Here is a 23,533-nt window from a genome sequence, read left to right as displayed (position 1 = left end):
ATTTCTAACCCCCCAAAACATAACTACAAATAGTCTGTTGATTGGAAGCTTTACTGATAACATAAACAGTCAATTAACACCTATTTTTTCTGTTACATGTATTCTATGCTGGTTTCTTACAATGAAGTATGCTAGAGAAAAGAACATGTTTTATTTTATTTTTGTTTCCAGTTTTTATTTAAATTCTAGTTAGTTAAGATTTAGTGTAATACTGGTTTCAGGAATTTAGTGAAGAAAATGTTTTAAAATCATAAGGAAGAGAAAGTACATTTACAGCATGGTACCGTATTTGTCTGGCTCAGTTTTGGAGCGTGTGGCTCTTGATCTTGGGGTCAAGCCCCATGCTGGGCGTAGAGATTACTAAAAATAAATAAACTTAAAAAAATTCCATGTATAAATGGACTTGCACATTTCAAACCCATGTTGTTCAAGAGCCAACTGTATTATTTTTATAATTTAAAAAATAAAAGAATAAGTCGGAATTTCATAAGTCATTCAGCAATGTGTACACTTCCAGGATCTAGAATGTAGTATTCAGTTCCTTGATCCTACTGTCCAGGAGTTTATCATCCTCTGCCAACTACACTTCTAAGATGCAATGTGTGTGTGTGTGTGTGTGTGTGTGTGTGTGTGTGTGTGTGTGTGTGTATGTATATATATATATATATATATACACATATATATATATATACATATGTGTGTATATATATGTGTGTATATATATATATATACACATATATATACACACATATGTATATCTTTTAATTTTTGTTGCCTCAAACAAATGAACACATCACCTTTGCTACCCACTCCCACCAAAGGGGTAGACAGGTCTATGAGAGGAGTGCCTAGTGAGAAGAGTCATTACAATATAGGACAGCAGACCAGGACCAGGAAAAAAATAAACAAAACAAAACAAAACAAACAAACAAAAAAACCAGAAGCAAAACACAACAGGATTCATCTGTGAAAAGGCACCATGAGACTCAGAAAACAAAACAAGGTAAGGACACAACGCAAGTCCACCAGCCTGTCTGAAGCTCTCTAAAAGAAGTGCCGTTTGTATAACATAAAACTTGTGGGAGAATCTGCCCCAGCAGTGCTTCCTGAATACCTAAAGAAGTTGATACAGGATAGGGGCTACTGGAGCAGGTTTTTAAAGATAAAGACTGGTTTGTTTGGGAAATGGATACCCTCTAGAGAACAGAACTTTCATCTGTGTTTCAAAAATAGGCTTAATGCCATTTTCATTATTTCCCCCAACTCCCTCTTATCCCTGAGACTTTGATCTTAACAACTGCACAGTTTTGCTAACCACGGTACTTTTCAGGAACACAGCTCCCAAGGCTGGCAGAGGATTTGGGTCAGGGAGATATTATAAAACACTGTAATGTCAGAAAGATCCAGATTCAAATCCTAACTTCCATTTCAAGCTGCATTCCCATGGATAAGTTACCTACCCTGATCTCCGAGTAAAAGGGTACACTATAATGAATGGAGAGGACATACACAGCATCTAAGCAAAGTGCTTTGCGCACAGAACACCCTCATCAAATAGGAACTATGATTTTTACATTGTAAGACCTCTGACCAGAGGGTGGGGCTGGGGGAGTGGGCAAGAGGACAGGGAGATGCATCTGAAATGTTCCTGTGATTTCACTGGGACTAGATGTTTGGCATTCTACTTTGCTAAAGATGAACTGATTCCATGAGCCCATGTAGAATATAAGTGCATTTCACAGAACACAGCAAAGTTAGGATTTATATTGTAAGCTATTTTTAAAACTGCCTGGTTAGCAAATTAAACCAGCTGTGAAAATATCCTGGTTTCCATTCACAACAAATACAAGACAAACATTCTCCTTTAATGAACCTGGCCTCATGGCAGCATAACATATTCTGCATAATTCATTCCTAAGGGTTTCGGAGACATACTTTTCATAAGACAGATCAAAACTAAACTATTTTCTAGGAAGAAAAAAAAAAGATGAGAGAGGCGTTTCTCCCTACAGATTTTCGGTAAATTCCACGAATCACTTGCTATCCCATTCAACTTAGGAGACTACTGTCTGAATAAAAAATAGTAGTCATGTCAGTATTTCAAGGCAGTCTTAACTGTTTTTCCTTTAAAAGGGCATATGAAACACCAGTCTTCTCTGCAACACAATTTTTCAAGTTCTGTGGCAGAGGGAGGAAAAAAAAAATCTATTCCCTGTCACCAAAAAGCTACCCGAGGACTCCCAATTTCAGATTTAAAACTGATCACTCTTCAAGAAGTCGGGAGAGATCTTGAATAATTTAGAATGTTGGCTAAGTTATATTATTTATATTCCTGTTCCTTTCGGGAAACAATTTGTTATTTAAACAAAGAACAGAAGTATAAATAACTAAATAGAATAGAATTTCAGGAAGTACATTTCAAATAAATTCACACTTGGAATGCAGGGAAGACAGTCTATTAATTTAGCGTACTTCCTAAGGACATAGCTAAGAAAAGAATATACCATCTTAAACTTTCTTTGGAAATCAACCAGACTGAATTAGTTCAATTTGGAACATCCTGAGCCTTAAAGCCTTTGCTAAAGTGTAACACAAATTTTGATTAGTCAAGTGTGAAAATCTACAAAGCCAACTTTCTTGTCCCTCCAGTTAGTCTGTCTATAAATAGAAACTATGCATTAATAGCCACCAAAGCAACTGGTGAGCTCCACAATGTGCCCAACATATACATCCTCTGCAAACACGCTCTCAGTGTGTTTAACCAAAGTGCTTCTGAAGATCTGTAATAGGACCCTTTTTAAATAAACTGTGACTCACTGTTTGCTTTCTTCACCAGGAGGTGGAGTCTTGCCATGCCCTTCCATTACAAAATCCTCCTGTTCCACCTGCAAAGGCAAGCACCACAGGTCAGAAGTAGTCAGTAACTAAGATGCAACTCACTTAAAGTTCCAGGGCCTGCCCTGTGCAGAACCACATGGCCCCTGTGCTATACTGTCTGGCACAGGAGCCTAGGCCAGTGGCTTTCAATTGCCAAATTTGCTCAAGGCATCTCTCCTTAGGTGCCTAGATTTGCAGAACAGAAAAGGAAACACTGTTGACTTGCAACTTACATAACTGTAACAAAAGTTAACATCCAGAATATAATAAAGAATTGCTAGGAATCAATTAAAAAAAAAAAAAAGACAACATACCTGAAAGATTTACAAAATAACTGAGTAGGAATTTTACTGAAGAACATGCACAAATGAAAAGATACTCAGTTTCATGTCAACCAGGAAAATGCAAATTACTACAAATTAATTTCGCCGCTACCAGGTTGGCTAAAATTCAAAAGTTGGGCAATACTGGGACACCAGGGTGGCTCAGTCGGTCAAGCTACCAACTCTGGTTCAGGTCATGATCTTGCGGTTCGTGGGTTCGAGCCCCAAGTCCGGCTCTGTGCTAATAGCTCGGAGCCTGGAGCCTGCTTCAGATTCCGAGTCTCCCTCTCTCTGCCCTTCCCTTGCTTGCTCTCTGTCTCTGTCTCTCTCTCTCAAAAATAAATAAAACATTAAAAAATTTGTTTTTAAAGCTGGGCAATACCAAGTGTTGGCAAGGGCACAGAGCAATAGCAACACTCATCCACTCCTGGTGGGAAGGAAAATTGATACAACTACTTTTCAAAAGTTTGCCACTATCTGGTACGCTTGACTATGTATTTACTGTACAAACTAGTGGTCGCACTTCTAGATAAATATTCTAGAGAAACTTTTACACACATATAAAATAGTATTTTTTTAGTATTTTTAATTTTAATAGTATTATTTTTAACAGAAAAAAAAACCCAGAACAAATATCCATCAACAGTAAAATAAATATACACACTATGGTGTTTCCAGACAACAGAATAAACACTATTCTATATAAAAATGACTGACTATAGCTACACACTGCAACCTAGATGTGTTATAAAAACACAGTATTGGGTGAAAAAGCAAATCACAAAAGAATACACACACAGTATAATTCCATTATATAAGGTTCAAATATAACATTTTAAAACTGTATGTATGTATGAGTATATAGACATGTATGTATATACATAGTTTTTAAAAACTATTTTTAAAAAAGGAATGACATACCCAATTTAGGCTAGAGATTGTCTTAGGAAGGGAGGGAGGGGATTCAATAAGGAAGGGGCATGTGGAGGATCCTGGGGTGTGGTTATATTCTATTTCTTGGCCTATGTAGTAGGTAACTGGGTGTTTGTTTTGTAATTATTCTTTTAACTATGTTTCTTTCCTCCCTATGGTTTTCTTCTCAATACAAATTTCAAAGTGAAAAAAAAAGAAAGCATTTTACCATTCCAGATGGCTTATTGACCTGGAAGATCAGTGACCGAGATAGAGCTACCTCCACAAAGGGGACTATTAGTCCCATGAAAACTCCCCCTGAAAGGCATAATTTTAAAAAATCAAACAGATGTACTCAAGGAAACAGACAGGGCTATTCCCAACTCAGAAAAATACAGTCTATTTCTTACAAAACCTAATAATCTGGAAGACAGACAACATACACCACGATGAAACCCAAAGAAAACAAAAGGTTTTCCAATTCTGTCATCTTCTCCACAGTCTCTATTTCCCAAGAATACTAGAGAAGACAGGACAGAGTTTAGAGGCTAAGTTTCAGAAAGGACAGGAAAATCAAGAGGTGTTCATAATTTCCATTAAAAACAGGAGAAGGCATAGGCAAGAGTAATTAAAGACACACACTGTGCATACTGTAAAATTCAAACCAGGTTCTGACTTGATTCTTAGGAAATTCCTGACTCTGCAACGTACTGGACTTAGCCAAGGAGAGGGAGGATTCTCCCATCCTAAGGTTACATTTAGGACGTAAAAACTCTAGAAATAAAAACAGGATTGCAGAGGGAAATTTATGAGGAGCTAGAGATGATCTGGTTGGGTTACAAGAGTACATACCTATGTTTTAAAAAAAATCACAATGTACTTAACTATATAAATGTTATGCCTTAATTAGGAAAAACAGGTGACAAACTGTTTAAGTTTGTTAAGCTCCTTGGAACCTCAACCTTCAATCATTTGCTTAAAGACAAGAATGACTATTCTCCCACTTATATATATTATAGAAATTTCTTTGACCCTTCATCTTTAAGAATGCTGTCTAAAGAATTCTGAATTGTGCACCTTGGCCTCTGCTTAGTTTTTTTTTTTTTTTTTAAAGGTTTATCCTACAATCAATTTCTAATTAAGTACAATCATCTAAGAGAAATAATGATCAAAGAACCCACAGCTTTGGGGCGCCTGGGTGGCGCAGTCGGTTAAGCGTCCGACTTCGGCCAGGTCGCGATCTCGCGGTCCGTGGGTTCGAGCCCCGCGTCGGGCTCTGGGCTGATGGCTCCGAGCCTGGAGCCTGTTTCCGAGTCTGTGTCTCCCTCTCTCTCTGCCCCTCCCCCGTTCATGCTCTGTCTCTCTCTGTCCCACAAATAATTAAACGTTGAAAAAAAAAATTAAAAAAAAAAAAAAAAGAACCCACAGCTTCTACAATCTCTTCCATGTGGGCTCCCAATCTTTAACCCCAGCCCCCATGTTATGCATGCTAGTCCTCCACTTGGATGGCCCAGTAAGTTCCAAAATGAAATAATATCTTTGTCTTTAAACTTCCTCTCCTTTTTATATCCCCTATCTCTGCAAATGGTACCATCATTCACTAAACTCCCCAAACAGGAACCCGACACATGTATCCCCCCACTTTTTGAAAGTTCGTGTTATACCACTTCACTTTTACAAAAGGCCTATTTTCACTAACCAAAAAAAAAAAAACAAAAAACAAGAAAACAAAAAAAACCTGAAGAGGATTTTTGCTTTTACAAAAAAAGAGGTAAAAAGCCAAACAGCGTTCAGTGTTGGTTTTGCAGCCAGCCCGCTGTAGAGGCAGTGCACACCATGAGCCCCAAGAAGGGCATTGCCAAACTCCTTCCCTGAGACTACAGTCAGCATCTCAGCATCCGTGAGCAAGACGTGTCCCAAAGTATCAGAAAAGCCTAGGAGCGGTTATTTTCTGGATTTGGGAATGCTCCAAGATTTTTCCATATAAAGAAATGGTCACTGTTTCTTGGCTTGGTGCAACATTTAGACTTACGAAAGATTTCACAGGAATGCTCTACTTTCTGATAGCAGAGGAAACCTGTCATCACACAAGAATCTAAGGTTCCCTCCTTAACCCCACATCCTATTAATCACCAAGTATTGTGGCTTCCACCTCTTAAATGGCTCTCCCCTCCACCACCCCTTCTTTATTCTCTTTAACTGCCATCATAGTTAAAGGCCAGCTTCTCTAAACCTCACCACTGCACAAGCCTTCTCACTGGTCTTTGTGCTTCCGGGTCCCATTTCATTTTAAGGCATCTTCCAAACCACTTCCATCAAGTGGGCTTTGTAACATGCAAATGTGATTGCATCGCTCCCCTCGAAATTCTTCAGTGGTGCCCCAACACCTATGCTGAGTTCATTTGTCTAAGCCATCTTTTTATCTGCCTCTGCCTCCCCCACCCACTCTGAAGCCCTGGCGGAACATGCAACTCTTTAACCCCCTGTTCATTTACGCATACTGTTAGCATTTGCTTAGCCGCCCGGCCTTCTGCCCACATACAATTCAAATTGCTACTCATTCCTTTAAGTGCCAATTCAAATGCTTTTCCCCAGACACGGTCTCCTGCAGCAGGGCTTACACCTTTTCTCAGCCTCCATCATCTCAGGAGGCAATAAAAATGGTCCAGAAAGAACACTGTTCCTTCTTGCCACTTCCCGTTCTTTTTTTCTGCAAATTTCAAGAACACTAGGACTTCATGTGATGGTCTCCACCACTCCTCCCCCTTGATCTCATTTGCAGGAGTTTCAAGATTTTTATTCATAAAACTTGCACCATTACCCTCACCTTTCTCCCACTACCATTCATTCATTCAACAAACATTTACTCAGCACATATTACACGCAAGGTGCTGGGCTGAGATAAAGGCGAAGACAGTAGTCTCTGCCCTCAAAAAGCTTGCAGATTAGTGGGGAAGACAACCAAAAACCAGTGGGCACTGTGTGGTGACAGATGGTAGCTACACTTGTGAGCACAGCATAAGTACAGACGTGTGGAATCCCCTGAAACTCATGGAACACTGTGCGTCAGCCATGCTCCAATTAAAAAGACATCACCATCGAGTGTGAAAAAGCAATGCAATCACACAGGAAGGGCGCTTGACTCAGCCTAAAGGAGTCAGACACACCAGACCTACCCTAAGCAGGAGACTGACCTCCTTCCTAATTCAGTGAGGAAACAGGCAGGACCTGGACTGCTCCACACTGAGGTTTGTCACAGAAACCTCCCTCCCTCCGCGTGAACCTGTGAAGAGCCACTGCAACTCCCACGTCTGCTGTTCTCTGTCCTCAAGAGTCCATTCAGAGCCCCCTGGCAGGCATTTCAGTCCAGAAAGAACTTCTCCCGGACACCGACCTGTTGTTAGGATGTTTCTGTCTTACCAATCCCTTACCTTTCTCTCTTCTGCTCCAGGAGTGCAGAGCATAGCTGGAGGAAGTCACAAAACTGGTTCCTTTGCAAATGTACGCCAGTTCACTTCCCCTCAGTGCTCACATGGCAGCACCTGGCCTGTAAGGCCCTTCTTCGTCTTTTCTGCTGAGCTGTTACTCAGTCTTCAAAGACTGGTTCAAAAGTTACTTTCTCTAGGAGGCACTTTCGACAACTATCACTGCCTCCTCCAACCTCCCAAGGTGTTCCTTCCCATTTGCCCTCCTGCAAGGCCCAGCCAACAGCTGCGGCCCTTTGTTCACCCACTTCCCCTCTGCTGGAGAGCCTTGAAGGGGAACAATGGGATCTTTGTGTATCCCAGAACCTAACACAACCCTTCTAGTGGGTCATTCATTCGACATACCTTCTGAATGCCTTCCCTGTGCTATGTAAGCGCTGGGTTGAATAACTGAATGAATGAATGTCTGACCTCCTACACCACCGTCCTCACTCATTTATTCTGTACCTGTTCCAGACTCCAAACCCATCCATCAGGCATCCTCCCTAGCCTGTCCTTTCTGAAGAGGACAATGCAGAAGATCATCCTGAAAGCCTATCTCACACAAAGCCCCTGTTTTCCTGTCAGGATTGTGCAGATGAGTCTTCACCTTCACCCACTGCCCCCTCTCCCCTGCTCAGCAAGGCTCCCCTCACCACTTATATTCTACATTCATGACCTGCGTCACAACACCTCCTCCGGGACCTTACTGTCTAAGGAAGTCTTTCTTCCTTTCTACCAAATCCAACTCCTCAACTGACGAATACGTTATAAGCTCTTCTATTCTGAAAAATTATTTTTGGCCTTGTGATACTCTCCAAATATCCTCTTGTTTTTAGCCTTTCCTTTACTACCCAAATTATTAAGAGAATAGACTATACTCCATTACTTTCATGTTCTCATCACTGATCTGATAAAAAAAAAAGTTATTGAGGTACTACATACATGTGATTTTAAGTCAAATAATACCACCAAGCTTACAAATAAAAACAACACTCTCCTCTGCTGCCCTCCGACCCAGACCACTCCCCGTGCCTCCCCCCCCCACCCCACCACACATGGATCTCTTTTCCCCCGTCCTTCCAACAGAAGACACCATTTTTGTCCAAATCAATATTCAGTGCTAACAGTGCTATAACTAAGTAAATAACAGAGACAGCTGAATCATACGGAACAGTATAATCAAATTTGCTTTTCTTGTACAATTCTTTGTTTTCCCTAGAACTAACAATTACTACTTTCTTTCAGTTTTGGGGAGGCTTAGTATTTATTATGTATTTTTCACTAATTCATCCTCAAACTCTCCAACAGAGTTGTAAATCTCCTCTTAATAAATTCAAACACTTCAGGTAATCTATCAATTTCATTCCAGTCTTGGAGACATTCCTCAGGGGTTTTCTCATGTTCCAGTCTAGATTGTTTGCTTTCTAGGCTGCTAAATTGCTGACACTTTGCCAGGGATGTCTTTTCCCCTTCAGCTCTGAAATTCCTGGCTCTCTCTCCTACCCTGGAGCATCTGTTCCCCAGATCCTTTGTCTTCTTTTATGGTTTAGTCTCTGGTTTAGGTGGAACATATATTCTAGTGAATGCCTGACAAAAGGTATATGGAAAGTAAAATTTTTGATCTCTTGAATGACTGAAATGTCCTTATTTTATCCATATATATTATTGACATTTGGAATATTTTTTAACCCACATACATAATCAAATTAGAAGTTCAAGTTAGTAGGAGCGCCTGGGTGGCTCGGTCGGCTGAGTGTGTGACTTCAGCTCAGGTCACGATCTCATGGCTCATGGGTTCGGGCACCGCGCTGGGCTCTGCGCTGACAGCTTGGAGCCTGGAGCCTGCTTTGGATTCTGTGTCTCCCCCTCTCTCTGCCCTCCCCCACTCGTGCTAGTCTCTCTCTCTCCCTGAAGAATAAACATTCAAAAGTATTTAAAAAATTTTAAAAAAGTTCAAATTAGTAAATCTTTCTCCCTCCAAAATTTTGGAGCCACACTTGATTGTCTTCTAGTTCCCAGAGATGCAATATAGAAATCTGACAATATTCTAAATCCTAATGTTTTGGCCATGACCTGTTTCTTCTCCAGAAGCTTGCAGGGTCTTTCACTTCTCCTCAGTGTTACACAAATGCAAACCTCGAAGTATGGTTCTTTTTTTTTTTCTTATTTATTCAGCTTCTGGGTAGGTACTTGCAATCTAGAAACTCGGGTTCTTCAGGTTTGGGGCATTTTCTCTGCTTACTTATTTGACAATTTTATCCCCTCCAGGAATTCCTTCTTCAATGTTGAATTTACAGGATTGATCCATGAATTTTCTTTTCTCTCCACTTGTATCTCTGACTTTTTCTTTTACTACCTGGAGATTCTCTCAACTTTACCTTCCAATACTTCTAATTTTTAAAAGAATTTGTTACTGTGACTTAGTTTTTGAAAGCTTTTACTTGTTCTCTGAAGTCTTTTTTTTTACAGTCCTATTTTTGTTCCATGATTATAATACCAACTCTTATCTCTGAAAATATTGTTTTGTTTTGTTTTAATTTTCTTTCACTCTCTATATTACCTTGTTTCCTCTACATTCCTCTTTCATATTTGCTTTGGTCGCTATCTTCCAGTCATAGGTTTTTATCAGATGTCTGATTATCTATGATTATCTACTGATGTTTATTTATTTATTTTTAATTTTTAATTGTATTACTTTTTTTTAAATGTTTATTTTCGAGAGAGAGACAGAGCATGAGCAGGAGAGGGGCAGACAGAGAGAGAGGGAGACACAGAAACAGAAGCAGGCTCCAGGCTCTGAGCTGTCAGCACAGAGCCTGACGGGGGCTCGAACTCACGGTCCATGAGATCATGACCTGAGCCGAAGTCGGATACTTAATTGACTGAGCTTCCCAAGTGCCGCTTATTTATTATTTTTTAAAGGAGGTGGAGGTTTATTGAATAGACTGCAAGGGAGCAGTGGGCAGGACAGCAAAGGAGAGAGGATCTGCAGTGATCTACTGATATTTAAGAGATAAGCCTGAAAGGGGCACCTGGGTGGCTCAGTTGGTTAAGTGTCGACTCCGGATCTAGGCTCAGGTCATGATCTCACAGTTCGTGGGTTTGAGCCCCGCATTGAGTTCTGTGCTGATGGCACAGAGCCTGCTAGGGATTCTGTCTCTTCTTCTATCTGCCCCTATACTGCTTGTGCACACGTGTGCATGCTGTCTCAAAACAAACTTAAACAATTTTTTTTTTTAATGAGCAAGTTTTTACTCCTGCTCCCCCTCCCTGGGCAACCACTAACATGCTTTCTGTCATTATAGATTAGTTTGCATTTTCTAGAGTGTTTATACAGGTAATCACCGGGACATACTTTTTTTTTTTTTTGGTCTGGCTTCTTTTGATCAGAATTATTCTGAAATTCAGCCATACAGTTTCATGTATCAGTAGCTCACTTCCCTCTTATAGGGAGTACTCCTCCACTGCATAGAATCTACCACAATTTGTCAGTCACCTGTTGATGGGTGGCTGGGTTGTTTCCAGACTTGGGCTATTGCAAAAAGCTGCTATGAACATTCATTTAGAAGTTTTTGTACACTTTCTTTTTCACTGGGTACTTAGCAGTGTATATTAGTTTGCTAGGGATGCCATGACAAGGTACCACAGATTGTATGCTTTCAGGAACAGCAATGTATTGTCTCACACAGATCTGGAAGCTAGAAGTGGGAAATGAAGATTTTGCCAGTGCTGGTTCCTTTGGAAGGCCGTGAGGGAAAGATCTGTCCCAGGCCCCTTGGCTTGCAAATGGCCATCTTCACGTTCACATGGCGTTCTCCCTGTGTTTGTGTCTGTCTAAATTTCCTCTTTTTATAGACACTAGTCACACTGGAGTATGGCCTACCCTAATGACCTATTTTAATTTGATTACCTCTGCAAAGTCCCTAACTCCAAGCAAGGTCACATTCTGAGGTAACGGGAGTTAAGGCTTCCAACGTGTAAACTGGCACAGGAGTGGGGGCGGGGGAGTGAACAGGGAACACAATGCAGCCTCTAACGGTGGAACAGTTGGATCATAGGGTAGTGATACGTTTAACTTTTTAAGAAACAGTCTCTGTATTCCAAAGTGGCTGTAGCATTTTATCTCCCCACCAGCAGAGTATGAGAGCTCCAGTTCTTCCATATCTTACCAACACCCAGGTCTTCCCTTTCTTTTAATGTTTTATTTATTTTTGAAGAGAGATCACGAGTGGGGAAGGGTCAGAGAGACAGGAGGACAGAGGATTCTAAGTGGTCTCCACACTGACAGCAGCGAGCCCAATGAGGGGCTTGAACTCACTAACCCTGAGATTACTCTGAGCAGAAGTTGGACACTTAACCAACTGAGGCACCCAGACGCCCCAGTAAGTCTTTTTAACTTTAGCTACTCTAACTGCTTTTTTATTTTTTAATTTATTTATTTTTGAGAGAGAGAGAGAGAGAGAGAGAGAGAGAGAGAGAGAGAGAGAGGGAGAGATACAGTAATCAGGAGAGGGGCAGAAAGAAAGAATCTCAAACAGGCTCCGCACCGTCAGCGCAAAGCCTGACACAGGGCTTGAACCCATCAACTGTGAAATCAGGACCTGAGTGGAAACCAAGAGTTGGATGCTTAACTGACTGAGCCACCCAGGCGCCCCTCTAATTGTGGTTTTAATTGCATTGACATTGAACATCTTTTCATGAGTTTCTTTGCCATCCATTCTCTGGTAAAATGCTGTTCAAATTTTTTACCATTCTTTTTTTTTTTTTTTAATTTTTTTTTTTTTAATGCTTATTTATTTTTGAGACAGAGAGAGACAGAGCATGAATGGGGGAGGGTCAGAGAGAGGGAGACACAGAATCTGAAACAGGCTCCAGGCTCTGAGCTGTCAGCACAGAGCCCGATGCGGGGCTCGAACTCACGGACTGTGAGATCATGACCTGAGCCGAAGTCGGCCGCTCAACCGACTGAGCCACCCAGGCGCCCCCAAATTTTTTACCATTCTTTTAAGCAGATTTATTTTTTTTTCTCTCTCTCTTTTTTCTAAAGTAAGCTCCACGCCCAATGTGGGGCTTGAACTCATGACCCCAAGATCAAGAGTTGCATGCTCTATCAACAGAGCCAGCCAGGTGTCCCGAAGCATCTTTACTGAGATACAATTTACATGCCATAAAGTTCACCTGTTTAAAGTATATAATTCAATAGTTTTTAATATTTACAGAGTTGTGCATTGATCACCACAATCTAATTTTAGAACATTTCTATCATCCCAAAAAGGAAATTTGTCCTTATTGACAGTCACTCCCCATTTTGCCCTCCCTTCATCCTTCTTTCCAGCACCAGATAACCACTAACCTGCTTCCTGTCTCTACAGATTGGCCTATTCTGAACATTTCATATATAAATCAAGTCATACAATATGTGGTGTTTTGTGTCTGTCTACTTTCACTTGGCATAATGTTTTCAAGTTTCATCCATATTGTATCATATATCAGTACTTCATTCCATTTTATGGCTTAATACTGTCCCATTGTATAGATATACCATATTTTGTTTACATCACCAGTTGATGGATATTTTGATTGTTTCCACTTTTTTGCTATTGTAAATAATGCTGTTATAAACACTTGCATACAAGTTTCTGTGTGGACACAAGCTGTCATTTTTCTTGGGTGAATACCCAGGAGTGGGATTGCTGGGTCATATGATAACTGTATGTTTAACTTTTTGAAAGCCTACCAAACTGTTTCTCAAAGTGGATGCACCGTTTGACATACCCACCGGCAGCGTCCAATGGTTCTAATTTCTCCACATCCTCAACCACACTTGTTATCACCTGTCCATTTGATAACAGCCATCCCAACGGGTGTGAAGTGCTATGTCACTGTGGTTTTGACTGTAGTTCCTTAATGAGTAACGATGTTGAGCATCTTTTCATGCATTTATTGGCCAATTGTGTATCTTCTTTGGATAAATGTCTTCCAATTCTTTGCTCATTTTTTAAAATTGGGTTATTTGTTTTCCTATTACTGAGCTTTCAAAGTTTTTAACAGATTTAAGAGATTCTAGATACTAATCCTTATTTGGGCAGATGCTGTGCATGTGTTTCCTCCCAATCTGTGGCTTGCCTTCTCATTCTCACTAACAGCATCTTTCAAAGAGCAGAAGTTTGCTGTGAGATCTAAGAAATCTTTGCCTAACCACAGATTTTCTCTTACATCTTCTTCTAGAAGCATTATAATTCTAGATTTTACATTTAGATCTAAGATCCATTTTCACTTAATTTTTATATATGCTATAAGGTCTAGATGTATGTTTATTTTTTGCATATGGATATCCAACTGTCCTAACACCATTTGTTGAAAAAAAAAAATCCTTTCTCCATTGAATTGCCTCCACAAAATTGCCTTTGTCAAAGATCATTTGTCCATATATATGTGGGTCTATGTTGGGATCTCTCTTCTGCTCCACTGGTCTCTTTTTTCCAATACCACAGGGTCTTTATTGCTGTAGCTTTATAGTAAGTTCTGAAATCAGGAAGTATTAGCACCCCAACTTTGTTCAACTCAAAAGCTGCTTTGATTATTATTATGGGTTGAATAGTGTCCCCCCACCAAAAAAAGAAAAAAGATACACTGGAGCTCTAACCTCCAGTACTTCAGAACATGATCTTATTTGGAGATGGGGTCTTTACAGAGGTAACTATAAAGTTATTAGGGTGGGCTCTAATCCAGTATGACCGTGTCCTCTCATACAAAGGGTGAAATTTGGACACAAAGACAGATGCGCATGCAGGAAGAATGCCATGTGAAGACTGGGTTATACTGCAACAAGTCAAGAAACCAGAAGAGAAGGTAGAAATCAGAAGCTAAGAGAGAGGCCTGGAAAAGACCCTCCCCTAGTCCCTTCACATGGAACATAGCCCTGCCAACACCTTGACCTTGTACTTCAGGCCTCTAGGACTGTGAGACAATACATTTCTGTTAAGTCACTCAGTTTGTGGTACTTTGTTAGAGCAACCCTAGCAGACTACTACAGCTGTTCTATGCCCTATGCATTTCCATATGAATTTTAGAAATCAGCTTTTTTACAAAAAGAGTCTGCTAGGATTTTGATAGGGATTGAACTGACTCTTAGCAACAGCTAAACAATATTGAATCTTTTTTTTTAAGTTTATTTATTCATTTTGTGTGTGTGTGTGTGTGTGTGTGAGAGAGAGAGAGAGAGAGAGAGAGAGAGAGAGAGAGAGAGAGAGAGAGAGAGAAAACACGAGAGGGGGAGGGGCAGAGAGAGGGAGAAAGAGAATCCCAAGAAGGCTCTGTGCTCTTAGTATGGAGCCTGACTCAGGGCTTGATCCCACAAACTGTGAGATCATGACCTGAGCCGAAATTAAGAGTCGGATGCTTAACTGACTGAGCCACCAGGCGCCCCAACAATATTGAATATTCTGACCTATAAACAGGTATATCTCTCCTTTTATTTAGGTTGACTTTATTTTCTCTCAGCAATGTTTTGTGGTTTTCAGTGGTGGTGAAACATTCTGTGTTTTTTGTGGTCACAGCAGACATCTTTTCTCATTGTTCTTCATCTAAGAAGTAAATCATTCAGTCTTTCGCCATTAAGTTTAGTATTAACTACAGGATTTTCATGAAAGCCCTTTATCAGGTCAAATAGTTCCTTTCTACTCCTAGCTTGCTGACACTTTTTTTTTTATCAGGAATGGATGTGGCATTTGTCAAATGCTTTTTCTGCATCTTTTGAGTGGATCCTAGGGTTTTTCTTTTTTAATTTGTTAACGTGATGAATTACACATTGATTGATTCTTGTATGTTCAACCAACCTTGCATTCCTGGGGGAAATCATACCTGGTCATGTGTTATACTATATATTCAAATTCTGTTTATAATTGTTGCATCTACTTCATGAGAGACACTGTTCTGTAGTTTTCTCGCAATGTCTTTGGTTTTGGTATCAGAGTAATCCTGACCTCACAAAAAAGGAGTTGGGAAGTATCCCCCTCTCTTCAAGTGAGATTATACTAATTTACATACAACATAAGAACCTACAATAGTATTCTTCTACCTTCCCGTCTTGGCCTTTATGCTACTGTTATTGTACATTATACAGATATCAACACACATCTGCAGAACTTTTGTTCAAACAATCAATTCCCTTTTTAAAAGGTTTAAATAATAGAAAAAGTCTTCTATATCTACCCATGTAGTTTCCATTTCCTGAGCTCTTCATTTCTTTGTGTAGATTCATATTTCCATCTGGCATCCCTTTCAGTCTCCCTTTCACATTTCCTATAGTATGGGTGTGCTGATGATGAATTATTTCAGCTTTTGTGTGTTTGAAATAGACTTTAGGGGCACCTGGGTGGCTCAATTGCTTAAGCGTCCGACTTTGGTTCAGGTCATGATCTCATGGTCTGTGGGTTCGGGCCCCGTGCTGGGCTCTGTGCTGACAGCTCAGAGCCTGGAGCCTGCTTCGGGTTTTGTGTCTCCCTCTCTCTCTTCTCCTCCCCCGCTTGTGTTCTATCAAAAATAAGTAAACATTAAAAAAGAAAGAAAGAAAGAGATTTTATTTAGCCTTCATTCTTGAAAGAAATTTCACTGCTTATAGAATTCAAGGTTAACAGTTTTTCTTTCAGTACTTTAAAGACCACTGCATTGTTTTTAAAGGCAAATTCTTATCCTTGTTCCTCTGTTAACAGTGTCCATTGTCTTTTGGTTTTAAGATTTTCTCTATCGCTCATTTTGAGTAATTTGATTATGATGTGCTTTAGTGTGGTATTCTTCATCTGTCAAGAACATATAACTTCTTTTTTAATTTTTTTAAGGAACATATAACTTCTTGGATCTGTGGGTTTACAGTTTTTATCAAATTTGGGGCCATTATTTCCAAGATTTTTCTTTTCTACTTCCTTCCCTCTTTTTCAGAGACTACAATTACACTTACATTAGACTGTCTGAAGTTTTGTACAGCACCCTCATCATCTTTCCATATTTTGTTCTTTACTCTTTTTCCTGTGTTTCATATTGGATATTTTCTATTAGCATGACTTTAAATTCTCTAATCTTTTATTCTGCAATGTCTAATCTGTCACTAATCTCATCCAGTATATTTTTCATCTCAGACATTATAGTTGTAAACTCTAGAAACATTTTTAAATTTTATTTATTTACTTATTTTAGAGAGCATGCAATGGGGGAGATGGGCAGAAGGAGAGAAAGAATCTTATGCAGGCTCTACACTCAGCACAGAGCCCAATGCAGGGTTGATCCCATAACCCTGGGATCATGACTTGAGCCAAAATCAAGAGTTGGACACTCAACCAACTGAGCCACCCACATACCCAGCTCTAGAAATTTGATTTGAGTCTTATCATCCACATTTCTACTTGACTTCTTAAATATCTGAATACAATTATAGTAAGTATTTTAATATTCCTGTCTGCTAATTTTAATCTGTGTCAGTTGTGGGTTGATTTCAACAGATTTTTTTTCCTTCACTATGGTCTGTATTTTCCTGGGTTTTACGTGTCTGATGATCTTTGCTTGGATACCGGATATTACAAATTTTACACTGCTGAGTACTGAATGTTTTGTATTCCCATTTACAAATATTCCAAAAATATTTTTGAGCTTTGTTCTAGAACACAGATTACTTTGAAACAGTCTGTTCCTTTTGTGTCCTATATATATATATATATATATATATATATATATATATATATACACACACATATATATATACACATATATATATACACACACATATATATATAAAATATGTATAATACATGTTTATACATGTATATGTATGTATGTATATATATATATGTGTGTGTGTATATATATATATATATATCCATCTATCTATATTTTGTCTACTTTTAAGTGGTTATTTCCAGTGGGAGGGTAAATTCTGTCCCTGATACTCCATCTTGCTCAGTAGCAGAAGTCCCAATGGATTTTTGAAAAATTATGGTGTCTTAGGAGAACCTGGCTGGCTCATTCGGTGGAGCATGCAACTCTTGGTGTCAGGGTTATAATTTCGAGCCCCATGTTGGGTATAGAGATGACTTAAAAATAAAATATTTTTAAAATTGTGGTATTTTAACCATTTTTACGCATGCAGTTCAATGGCATTAAGTATGTTCACATTGCTGTGCAACCATCACCAGCATACATCTCCGGAATTTTTCTCATCTTTCCAAACTGAAACTTTATACTTTCTCTTCCCCTCTCCCTTCAGTCCCTGGCAACCACCACGCTGTTCTCTGTTTCTATGAGGCACCACCCTAGGCACCTTATACAAATAAGAATCATACAGGATTTGCCCTTTGGTGACTGGCTTATTTCATTAAGCATAATGTCTTCAAGGTTCATGCGTGTTGTAGCAGGTGTCAGAATTTTCTTCCTTTTTAAGGCTAAAGCTTATTCCATTGTTGGGATATACCACTTTTTGTTTATCCATTCATCCGCCAAACGACACTGGGTTGGTTTTACTTCTTGGCCACTGTAAATAAGGCGGCTACGAACATAGGTATGCAAATATCTGACAGAGTCCGTTTTCGATGCTTTCTTCTTTTTTTAAATTAAGCTTTTAATTTTAATTGCAGTATAGTTAACATACAGTGTTATATCACTTTCAAGTATACACTACAGTGATTCAACAACTCTATACATTACTTAGTGTAATGTCATCCTTCTTTCAATTCTTAGTGATTTTATTACTAAGTGGAATATCCTTGCCACTTAGCATCTCTATTTCTCCTTGTCCGCTATGTAACAGTTGACGTAGTAGCCATCATTCAAAGAGCCTCCCATTTAAAATCTCCTCTGCCTTGTACTAGACTACACTCTCCATTTCTTTTCTTCTCTCTCACCCAATCTTAGAGCCTTTGAATTTATGCCTTTGCCTTAGGAATATTCTCTCCTATCATCACATGGAAGCATCCTTCATATCCTTGAGGCATCAGCTCAAGTACATCTCTCTGAACAGACCTTCTCTGACCACCCAGCTAAAATAGCTCCCCACTCAGTCACTCTGGCTTAACACATATCACCGCCTAAAAGGAACGCTTACTTATGTGTTTGTTGTCTATCTCCCCCAACCAAAAATGCAAACTTCCTGGTGCAGAGATTCTTGACTGTCTTGTTCATTATAAACCTGGCACAAAAAGTTGTTTGATAAATATTTCCTGACTCTAACTTGCTAATCTCTGCTTCTCTTTCTTAACTGCTCTCCAAACATCTATTTCCCCAGGTTCTGTCACTGAACCCATGTCTTCACATTTTGCCACAGAAATTTCATCTAAGCTCACGGTTTCAACTGTTCCATTTGAATGATTCTCTCCAATTCAGTTATTTTCAGCCCTGAATCATCCTGTTTCCAGCCTCCTGGTTTCACCTGGCTGCCACACACTGCCACAAAGACACTATCTCAAATTCTGTTTAACACAGAATTCACCCTACCCTCCCCCCACCTGTTTCTTCTCTCATGTTTCCTATTCTTTTTTAAATTTTTTTAAAAATGTTTTATTTATTTTTGAGACAGAGACAGAGCGCGAGCAGGGGAGGGGCAGAGTGAGAGACACAGAATCGAAGGAGGCTCCAGGCTTTGAGCTGTCAGCACACAGCCCAATACGGGGCCCGAACTCACAAACCACTAGATCTGGACCTGAGCCGAAGTCGGACGCTTAACCAGCTGAGCCACCCAGGCGCCCCTTGTGTTTCCTATTTTTAACAGCAGCACCCTCTTTCTTCCAGTCATTCAGCTTAAAGTCTTGATGTCATTATTGATATCTCCTTTTCCTTTTTCCTCCACATCAAATTAATTGCTAAATCCTACCCATTTTTTTAAAAGAAAGCATGCAGGGGCAGCTGCTGGCTCAGTAGGTGAAGCATAAGACTCTTGATCTTGGGGTTGTGAGTTTGGGCCCCACGCTGGGTGTAGAGATTACTTAAAAATAAAATCTTTAGGGGCATCTGGGTGGCTCGGTTGGTTAAGTGTCCGACTTTGGCCTAGGTCATGATCTCACAGTTCCTCAGTTCGATTCCTGTATTGGGCTCTGTGCTACAGCATAGAGCCTGAAGCCTGTTTCAGATTTTTTTTTTTTTTTTTTTAATGTATGTTTATTTTTGAGAGAGAGAGAGAGAGAGAGAGAGAGAGAGAGAGTGCGCGCGCACACAAGCCAGGGAGGAGCAGAGAGAGACATGGAGACATAGAATCTGAAGCAGGCTCCAGGCTCCAAAGCTGTCAGTGCAGAGCCCCACACAGGGCTCGAACACCCAAGCTGTGAGATCATGACTGGAGCCGAAGTCAGACGCTTAACCGATGGAGCCACCCAGGTGCCCCAAGCCTGTTTCAGATTATGTGACTCCCTCCCCCTCTCTGCCCCTCCCCAACTCCTGCTCTCTCTCTCTCTCTCTCTCTCTCTAAATAAACATTAAATAATAAATAAATAAATAAATAAATAAATAAATAAATAAATAAATAAAATCTCATTAAAGAAAAGAAAGGAAAGCATATATATTTCCTAACTATAAAGCTAAAGACAACTAATATAGTGGATGAGAGGAACAATATTCAAGATGGTCTTAGCAGACTAAGAGGAAGGGCAGAAGCTCCTAATATTGGTCTCTTTTAAACTGAGGTACAATTCACAGAAAAATACATAAACTTTAAGTGTAGTGCTCAGTGGATTTTAGATAACAATTGTACCCGTGTAACTACCCCACGGATGAAGGGAGCAGATGTCCATCTCCCCAGAACACTCCCACAAGCCTCTTCTCTTGGATACTCTCATACACACCCCGGGGAATGATTCTATCGCTGAGGATGAGTTTTACATGTTCATAAACTTTATGTAATTAGAATGTGGGAGAATATACACTTTTGTTCCCATCTTTTTCCGGTCAATATAATGTTTTTGAGATTCATGCATGTTTTTATGTGAATCAAAAGTCTAATTTTTTAAATGTTTATTTTTGAGAGACAGAGTGAGTGGGGGAGGGGCAGAGAGAGGGAGATACAGAATCCAAAATAGGCTCCAGGCTCTGAGCTGTCAGCACAGAGCCCGATACAGAGCTCGAACTCATGGCCTGTGAGATCATGACCCAAGCCGAAGTCAGACGCTTAACTGACCGAGCCACCCAGGCGCCCCTCAAAAGCCTAATTTTTAAGCTTAGTAGTATTTCACTGAACATCCTATAATTCATTTATTTATTTACTTGTTGATGGACAGTTAAGCTATGTCTGGTTTGGGGCTGTTACAAGTAAAGTTACCACAAATATTCTCATACGTCTCTTTGTGGACATATGCAGTCATGTGTATTAGGTACATACTTAGAAGTAGAACATCTGGCTTATAGGGTAGGCATATGTTTAACTTGATCAGAGATTTGAGAAAGTTTCTGAAGTAGTTATGCCAGTTTATACTCCTCCTAACAATGTACGAGAGTTCCGTTGCTCCACATTCTTTGACACTTGGTATGGTCAATCTTTCAGATTTTGGTGAGTGTGTAATACCACATTAGTTTTAACTTACATTTCCCTCATGAATAATGTTGAATATCCTATTTTTATGGCCATTTGCATATCTTATTTTGTGAAACATCTATTTATGTCTTTTGTCCAGAGTTTTTACTTTTCTTATTGATTTTTAGGAATTCTATGTATATTCTAGATATGAGACCTTTATTAGATAAATGTATTGCAAGTGTTTTCTCCAAGTCCGTAGCTTTTCCACATTCTTAATGTTGTCAGTATATTAGCAGATGTTTAATTTTTTGTAATGAAATTCAACTGAAGAACTGTTCTTAAAGAATTAAAAAAAAATTTTTTTAATGTTTATTTTTGAAAGAGAGAGACAGAGCACAAGCAGGGGAGGGGCAGAGAGAGCGGGGGACACAGAATCTGAAGCAGGCTCCAGGCTCTGAGCTGTCAGCACAGATGTGGGGCTAGAACTCATGGACCACGAGATCATGATCTAAGCCAAAGTTGGTCGCTTAACCGACTGAGCCACCCAGGCGCCCCTAAATCACTATTCTTTTTTATGGTTAGTGCTTTTTACAATCTACTTAAGATCACAGAGACATCTCTTATGTTGTCTTCCAAAAGCTTTACAGTTTTAGCCTATGATCCATCTCAAATTAGGTTTTATGTGTGATGTAATCACACATAATCACATACACCGTAATCATGGTTCATGTATTTCCATATGGTTACCTGGTTGCTCCAGCACCATCTGTTGAAAGATCTTCCTTTCCCTTACTGAATTAGTCTTTTGAAAAACCTTTTTTTAAAATTCTGAAGTCTTATACTTTAGGTTTAAAAGAATCAATTGTAGGGGTGCCTGGGTGGCTCAGTTGGTTAAGCGTCCAACTCCTGATCTCAGCTCAGGTCTTGATCTCAGAGTCTTAAGTTCAAGCCCAGCATTGGGCTCCTCACTGGGCGTGGAGTCTACTTAAAAAAAAAAAAAAAATCAGGAGCGCTGGGATGGCTGAGTTGGTTAAACATCTAACTCCTGATTTCAGCTCAAGTCATGATCTCAAGCATTCATGGGTTCAAGCTCCACACTGGGCTCTGCACTGGTGGTGGTGGTGCAGAGACCACTTGGGAGACTCTCTGCTCCTCCCCCGCTCATGCTCTTCCTCAAAGTTAGTAAGTAAAGTTAAAAAAAAAAACCAATTGTACAACTACAGGATGGGCAAGACCAGTATAAAAGCAGTGTAGTGGATAATGTGGTTGACTTTGAGACACTGAAGCACTTCCTCTTTAGCAACAAGACCTAGAAATTTTAGCTAACACAAATTCTAACATCATTTGAAGCTTATTGTGGCCATGTCATTAAATTCTGGTCAAAGAAATACAAAAGCACAATTGAGTGTGCAACTTCCAAGGGAAGTGACAAGTTCTCTTTTTTTTTTTTTTTGCTAAATGGAATACAAATATGATGGTTGGGGCTACAGAGAAAGCAGAATTTTCTATTTTTATAGAAAATTTTTAAGATATAGAAAAAAGTCCAGAAAATAAAATAACAAACACACCTATGTAACCACCACTCAGATTTAACATATTTGCTTCATAGCATTTGCTTCAGATTTCTCTCTTTTTTATAATGTTTATTATTTTTTTAATGTTTATTTATTTTTGAGAGAGAGAGAGAGAGAGAGAGACAGAGCATGAGTGAGGGAGGAGCAGAGAAAGAAGGGGACACAGAATCCGAAGCAGGCTCCAGGCTCCCAGCTGTCAGCACAGAGCCCGACCTGGGGCTTGAACTCATGAACGGTGAGATCATGACCTGAGCCCAAGTCGGACGTTTAACCGACTGAACCACCCAGGCACCCCCCTCCCCCATCTTTTTTAAAGAAATAAAAATATAGGTGCAGTGAAGAGTTGAGCCCCCCCCCCCTTGTAGCCAGCCTTTCCAAATTCAATCTCCATCCTCCTTCCCCAGATGGAACCCCACTATGAAGCTTGCGTAGGTCTCACCTTTCAGAGGTAAATTTAAGAATTCATGGTTTCTGCCTCCTCTGAGGGCCCCTTAGTTCAGCTGTGATCTGTGTACTACTGGCTTTAGGGATCACCAGGGGTGCTTGTGAAAAATATAGATCCCAAGGGGTGCCCGGGTGGCTCAGTCGGTTGAGCGTCCGACTTTGGCTCTGGTCATGATCTCGCAGTCAGAGAGTTCGAGCCCCGTGTCGGGCTCTGTGCTGACAGCTCGGAGCCTGGAACCTGCTTCGGATTCTGTGTCTCCCTGTCTCTCTACCCCTCCCCCGCTCATGCTCTGTCTCTCTCACTTTCAAAAATGAATGTTAAAAAAAAAAATTAAAAAAAAAATAGATCCCAGGGTCCCAACTCTTGAGATCCTCTTTCAGTAAGTCCAGTGTGGGGCCTGGTCACCCTCATCTTATTATCACTTTATTATTATTTTTTTCATTTCC

General features: G+C 39.9%; 1 protein-coding gene across 5 annotated transcripts in view; it reads right to left on the bottom strand.

The window, feature by feature from the left end:
* Window positions 1–23,533, bottom strand: part of TNRC6B (trinucleotide repeat containing adaptor 6B) — a 256,314-nt gene that overhangs the window by 159,082 nt on the left and 73,699 nt on the right. For 4 of the 5 annotated variants that reach the window (XM_011284235.4, XM_023257506.2, XM_045062410.1 and 1 more), the window contains one exon: window positions 2,818–2,885. In XM_011284235.4, the coding sequence (XP_011282537.1) occupies window positions 2,818–2,885 (68 nt within the window). Of the gene's footprint in view, window positions 1–2,817; window positions 2,886–4,341; window positions 4,431–23,533 lie in introns of all 5 variants that reach the window. The other variant, XM_045062412.1, reaches the window with a different exon arrangement.

This window comes from Felis catus, chromosome B4, assembly GCF_018350175.1.
Source record: "Felis catus isolate Fca126 chromosome B4, F.catus_Fca126_mat1.0, whole genome shotgun sequence".
Classification (NCBI taxonomy): domain Eukaryota; kingdom Metazoa; phylum Chordata; class Mammalia; order Carnivora; family Felidae; genus Felis; species Felis catus.
The sequence above is the reverse complement of the archived record's forward strand: the minus strand, read 5'-3'. Positions and strand labels throughout refer to the sequence as shown.